This window comes from Eucyclogobius newberryi, unplaced genomic scaffold (assembly GCF_026437365.1).
Source record: "Eucyclogobius newberryi isolate DKJ021-1_F unplaced genomic scaffold, fEucNew1.0.hap1 SCAF_19, whole genome shotgun sequence".
Classification (NCBI taxonomy): domain Eukaryota; kingdom Metazoa; phylum Chordata; class Actinopteri; order Gobiiformes; family Gobiidae; genus Eucyclogobius; species Eucyclogobius newberryi.
Genome location: NW_027315823.1, coordinates 476,647 through 483,769, shown reverse-complemented (window position 1 = coordinate 483,769; position 7,123 = coordinate 476,647). Strand labels below are relative to the sequence as shown.

At 42.7% G+C, this 7,123-nt stretch overlaps 1 protein-coding gene across 1 annotated transcript; it reads left to right on the top strand.

Moving 5' to 3' along the window:
- Nucleotides 1–772: 772 nt before the first annotated feature.
- rh50 (Rh50-like protein) lies at nucleotides 773–2,224 on the top strand. The gene has a single exon (XM_072452770.1). It carries the CDS (start codon nucleotides 773–775, stop codon nucleotides 2,222–2,224), a length of 1,452 nt encoding a protein of 483 aa, XP_072308871.1.
- Nucleotides 2,225–7,123: the final 4,899 nt, after the last annotated feature.

The following is a 7,123-nucleotide window of genomic DNA, read 5'->3' as shown; positions in this document are numbered from 1 at the left end:
TAGTGTGAGTAGCCCTCCTCTCCACAGACCTGACACTTCATCTGCTCGTCTCCATGGACTGTGGAACATCACGAGACTCTGAAACTTCTGCAATTTGTCACAAGCATTCGAAGTCCCAAAGCTCTAAAATCTGAACTAAATGAATGATATAAAACTGACCCCGATCATAATTTAACTTGTGAAATAATAAACATTCCACTCCAAAAAGTGAAAAATAATAGAATCCTAACATTCCACGTCCCAAAGTCCTGATTCCTGCACATGAACCTAATCCTTATCCCACTGGAGCATTTCCCTGTGAGTGTGATAAATATATTAGATAAACAATCGCTAATAAAACGGTGAAAAACAATAGCGCGCTAACTTCCAGCACTGCCAAACCTTCAGGGAAAGTCAGGGAGACCCGTGACGTCCCAGGCGAAGGTAGTGGTGCCCCCTCCATCAGAAAAGCCCCGCAGTGCACCTTTAAATCTCATGACAAACAGATGGTTATGCTCATGTTATCTTCCACCACATAACATTGATACAGTCACTTATTAATCATAAATAATTCTTTACGACTGCGTCTGACCAGTGGCTGTGGCTCGTGGCTTCCAGAGCGGGGCCAACCTCCTGCTACTGGGCTAAAGGGCGTTTTATTAAATGATACCATAACACAAAAGATGTGATTCTAACCTCGCCTCAGCTTCTCTTATGTAACTCGAGGACGGCTATAAAAGCACTGGATGTTGGGACGAAGCGCAGCACGTCTCAGAACACTTCTTCCTCCACGATGAGATCCCGCACGAGTCTGCAAGTGCGTCTCCCAGCGCTCATTTTTGCACTGGAGATCATAATGCTGGTTCTTTTTTCTTTATTCGTCACGTACGACGACAACGCCAACGCCAAGATGCAAAACAACGAGACGAATCCCATGGAGAACTCGCTGTACCGGGATTACCCGTACTTCGCCGACGTTCAAGTCATGATTTTTGTGGGCTTCGGGTGCTTGCTCGCCTTTTGCAGATTTTACGGCTTCAGCGGGATGGTTTTCAACTTCCTCACCGCCGCTTTTTCAATCCAGTGGGCCATTTTAATCCAAGGCTTTTTCCAATTTTACTACGACGGTAAGATCCACATCGGCGTCATCAACTTGCTGAATGCCGAGTTTGCGTGCGCAGTTGTGCTCATTTCCTTCGGCGCGGTTCTGGGAAAGACGAGTCCCGTGCAGCTCATCGTGATGGCCTTGCTCGAGATCCCAGTTTTTTCCGTGACCGAATGGGCCGTTTTGAAGTACATTCGAATCAACGACCCTGGCGGTACCATTCTCATCCATCTGTTCGCTTGCTACTTTGGACTTGGCGTGACGTTTGTCTTGTACCGACCGAGTTTGAACTCCGGACACGCCAAAGAGACGACCAGCTACAATTCCGACATCCTCTCCGTCATGGGTACGCTATTCCTCTGGGTTTTTTGGCCTTCGTTCAACTCCTCTTTGACTTTTAAAGGCGACGACCAGCACCGCGCCGTCCTGCACACTTTCATCGGACTGAGCTCGTCGACCATCACCGCCTTTGCCCTGTCGGCGATGTTTAACAAGCGCGGCAAGCTAACCATGGCCGACATCCAGAACGTGACTCTCGCCGGCGGAGTGACCGTCGGCGCCTCCGTGGACATGATGATCACTCCGGCCGCGGCGTACGCACTGGGAATGTTGGGCTGCACCGCCTGCTTTTTCGGCTATAAATACTTGACTCCTTTCATGGCGAAGCGATTGAGGATCCAAGACCAGTGCGGCATCCACAATCTCCACGGACTGACCGGCATCATTTCGTCAACGGCCGGGATTTGCGCCATTTTGCTAGCGACGGAGGAAACGTACGGGCCCAGCTTGTATCAGATCTTTTCTCATCGTGCCCCGCCAGAGGGAGACCCCAAACTGCTCGAACTTCAGCGGCTAATTCCGGGACTAAAACCAGGATTGGGTCGCACGGCAGAAGAACAAGCGCTGTTTCAGCTCGCCGCCATATTCGCGACGATAGCGGCGTCCGCGGTGGGCGGTTTGATGACAGGTTTTGTGTTGAATTTGAAGTTCATGGCGTCGCCGTCGGATGAAGATTGTTTCGATGACGAGGTGTTTTTCGACGTGCCTTCGGACTTCGACTGTAGGGTTCTGCTGCAGACGGAAAAACCGTTGGATGAGAAGGGTCAAAATGTCCCTATGAACATCACAAAAGATAGATAATGTTTCTCTTTCAACATCGTGTCTGTGATCGACTTTCTACCGGCAATATATTCTGAGTTATTGATAAGTGGAGAATAAGTCCAATGTATAAGCTAGACAAAACACCTAAGGTTAGGCCAAAACACCTAAGGTTAGGCCAAAACACCTAAGGTTAGGACAAAACACCTAAGGTTAGGACAAAACACCTAAGGTTAGGCCAAAACACCTAAGGTTAGGCCAAAACACCTAAGGTTAGGACAAAACACCTAAGGTTAGGCCAAAACACCTAAGGTTAGGCCAAAACACCTAAGGTTAGGACAAAACACCTAAGGTTAGGACAAAACACCTAAGGTTAGGCCAAAACACCTAAGGTTAGGACAAAACACCTAAGGTTAGGCCAAAACACCTAAGGTTAGGCCAAAACACCTAAGGTTAGGCCAAAACACCTAAGGTTAGGCCAAAACACCTAAGGTTAGGACAAAACACCTAAGGTTAGGACAAAACACCTAAGGTTAGGCCAAAACACCTAAGGTTAGGACAAAACACCTAAGGTTAGGCCAAAACACCTAAGGTTAGGACAAAACACCTAAGGTTAGGCCAAAACACCTAAGGTTAGGCCAAAACACCTAAGGTTAGGCCAAAACACCTAAGGTTAGGCCAAAACACCTAAGGTTAGGACAAAACACCTAAGGTTAGGACAAAACACCTAAGGTTAGGACAAAACACCTAAGGTTAGGACAAAACACCTAAGGTTAGGCCAAAACACCTAAGGTTAGGCCAAATGCAAAAAAAATAAAAACAAACCAAAACTAAACTAATCTAAACTACATTTTTTTTGTTGATGAAATGTTTTTATTTTGTCCCATTACAAAAAAATGCCTGAATATTAATTTCCTGAACATAAATAATACGGACTCCAAAATCTGAACTTTGCTCCAAACTGAAAATACAAGGACTGAATCTTCACCTCGAGTCATAATTGATTAAATTGATTAAATGCATTGATATTGTACATCATGTGTTTAAATATAGAACATGAATGTAAGAGCTTGTTTTGTTTCTTTCTTTACATCTTAATTACATTTGCAGATAAACGATGTGTAAATAGATTATGAAGGATATTCTATAAGTTAAAATGTATATTGTTGTTTATAGCAGGGGTTTAGTTCATAAATACAGATACTTTGTAAGTTAAATGTGTGTTCATGCAGAGGTTTGTGGATTTAAAACAGATCTGTTGTATTTATCCATTTTTTTAAATATCATTTTTTTAAATAAACTGCTCAGTTTTTTGTCTGTAATTTCCTCTTGGGGATGAATAAAAGTCATTCTGATTCTGAAGAGTTCATTAAAAAAACAGATAAGAGCAACTTTCACTGGTGTTTTCAAGAGTTGAATCCAGTTTTGTGCAATAAAAATATTATTCATTCACTCCAACTAATATTATATTATATATATGTATAAAATGGCATATCATGTGACAACCTTTCAAAACAGAATGATTTTTACAAGGTTTGAATATAAAATGCAACTTCACAAATGTATATCTTGCCAAAGTGACTAAATCATGATATAAACATTTTATGGTCTGATTTCTTTATTAAACGAGATAAATTCTACAGTGTTGAACTTTCTTATCAGTTCTGAATAATCATAAACATATTACTGCTCGCTCACTCGGTCAAGAGTAAATACTATAGTGATGAGATGAGTCCTTATCTGAGGTCGACAGTCTTAGTTTAACCTGTGCTTGTGCAGGGGTCATGGGGGTCATAGGGGTCATGGGGTCATGGGGGTCATGTGGGTCATGGGGTCATGGGGGTCATGTGGGTCATGGGGTCATGGGGGTCATGGGGTCATGGGGGTCATGGGGTCATGTGGGTCATGGGGGTCATGGGGTCACGGGGTCATGGGGTCATGGGGGTCATGGGGGTCATGGGGTCATGGGGGTCATGGGGTCATGGGATCATTGAGATGAAGTGTGACCTGTAGCAAACACATGCACACGACGTGTCCTTGGATCGCCTCGTGAACATGAGCAACTTTACACATTTGTATTACACGTATTAATCAACTCATTTATATTTAAAGAAACAGCTGAATGAGCAAAATATTCTTACTTAAAGATATATATTGTTCTTCATGATCTATACCCTATACTTCCCCTGAATATTGAGTATTAATGATATGTATAATAACTCAAACATCGTGCAGTATTACATTTTTTGTCAAAATAATGTATTTTCATTGAGCTAAAACAATGTTGAGTTGTTGCAAAAAGTTGTGCAAAAAAACTATTACTACTATTAACATGATGATTTTATATTCATGTATCTCCGACACAAACTTACACAGATAAATAAAAGAAGTTTGATTGCTATTTGTTTGTTTCTTTCTGCAGAATTTGTGGTATTATTGGACGATAAGAACACTTTTATATTGTCGGCGTTATCGCTTTTATTGTCGTGGTCAATACAAAGTACAGAGATCTTTAATAAACACAATATAAATTAATGATAAGCTTTTGTCACATGACATTTAAATATAGCAAATTCATCAATTGACTGTAAAATATGGATTATATTGTGAATAAATGTGGACTGTGGATTTATGATATGTCTCAGAACAAGAAATACACATTTATTTGTTTAACTGTGCAATTAAAAAAAAAATACATATATATATATTATTTTGAAGTGTTCACAATATCTGCCATGCACATTCATGCAGAATTATGACATTTTCTCTTTTGTTGGTCCTGCACAGCTCATTTGTCTCTGTCCTTCGTCCCTTTTATTTAGAGAATGTCCCACTTTTTGAATTAAATACAAAAGAGATTCACATATAAACACATGAGCAAACAGATGACACACATTTATGCCTCTATAATAATAATAATAATAATACGACTTCATCGGGTGGATAAGATTAGAGCCATTAAATAAAATGCTGACAAGAGTTTAAATGAAACAGTGGATGAGACAAAGGTGTCGCTATTTGTCAATCACAAAAAAGTATTTGTGAAAACTACTGCTCATGTAAGTCTGGACACAATATCTGGTTTATTTAACTTAAGGAAGGACAAAGCTTTAAATAATGCATCGGGTATTTTCAAAGTACAGACACAAAATTATATTGTTTTAGTGAAACTATAAACACCTTTTAACAAACATGAATGAATCAGTCAAAATACTTCAACTTTGAGTAAACTGATGATGAGGAAACGCCGTTATGAAAAGCTTATTCAATTTGATTTTGCACAATATCTTTAAAAAGGAGTAAAAGTATGTGTCTGAAATCTACTCAAGTAGATGTACCTGAGTACTACCCTGCAGTACTACCTGCAGTACTACCCTGAAGTAGTACTACCTGCAGTAGTACTACCTGCAGTACTACCCTGCAGTACTACCTGCAGTACTACCCTGAAGTACTACCTGCAGTACTACCTGCAGTACTACCTGCAGTACTACCCTGCAGTACTACCTGCAGTACTACCTGCAGTACTACCCTGCAGTACTACCTGCAGTACTACCTGCAGTACTACCTGAAGTACTACCTGCAGTACTACCTGCAGTACTACCCTGAAGTACTACCTGCAGTACTACCTGCAGTACTACCCTGAAGTACTACCTGCAGTACTACCTGCAGTACTACCTGCAGTACTACCTGCAGAACTACCCTGCAGTACTACCTGTAGTACTACCTGCAGTACTACCTGTAGTACTACCTGCAGTACTACCTGCAGTACTACCTGCAGTACTACCTGTAGTACTATCTGCAGAACTACCCTGCAGTACTACCTGCAGTACTACCCTGCAGTACTACCCTGCAGTACTACCTGCAGTACTACCTGCAGTACTACCCTGCAGTACTACCTGAAGTACTACCTGCAGTACTACCTGCAGTACTACCTGAAGTACTACCTGCAGTACTACCTGCAGTACTACCCTGAAGTACTACCTGCAGTACTACCTGCAGTACTACCTGCAGTACTACCCTGCAGTACTACCTGCAGTACTACTTGCAGTACTACCTGCAGTACTACCCTGCAGTACTACCTGCAGAACTACCCTGCAGTACTACCTGTAGTACTACCTGCAGTACTACCTGCAGTACTACCTGCAGTACTACCTGTAGTACTACCTGCAGTACTACCTGCAGTACTACCTGCAGTACTACCCTGCAGTACTACCTGCAGTACTACCTGCAGTACTACCCTGCAGTACTACCTGCAGTACTACCTGCAGTACTACCTGCAGTACTACCCTGCAGTACTACCTGCAGAACTACCCTGCAGTACTACCTGCAGTACTACCCTGCAATACTACCTGCAGTACTACCTGCAGTACTACCCTGCAGTACTACCTGAAGTACTACCTGCAGTACTACCTGCAGTACTACCTGAAGTACTACCTGCAGTACTACCTGAAGTACTACCTGCAGTACTACCCTGCAGTACTACCTGAAGTACTACCTGCAGTACTACCCTGTAGTACTACCTGCAGTACTACCCTGCAGTACTACCCTGCAGTACTACCTGCAGTACTACCCTGCAGTACTACCTGAAGTACTACCTGCAGTACTACCCTGCAGTACTACCTGCAGTACTACCTGCAGTACTACCCTGCAGTACTACCTGCAGTACTACCCTGCAGTACTACCCTGCAGTACTACCTGCAGTACTACCCTGCAGTACTACCTGAAGTACTCCCTGCAGTACTACCCTGCAGTACTACCCTGAAGTACTACCTGCAGTACTACCCTGTAGTACTACCTGCAGTACCACCCTGCAGTACTACCCTGCAGTACTACCCTGCATTACTACCCTGAAGTACTACCTGCAGTACTACCCTGTAGTACTACCTGCAGTACTACCCTGAAGTACTACCCTGCAGTACTACCCTGCAGTACTACCCTGCA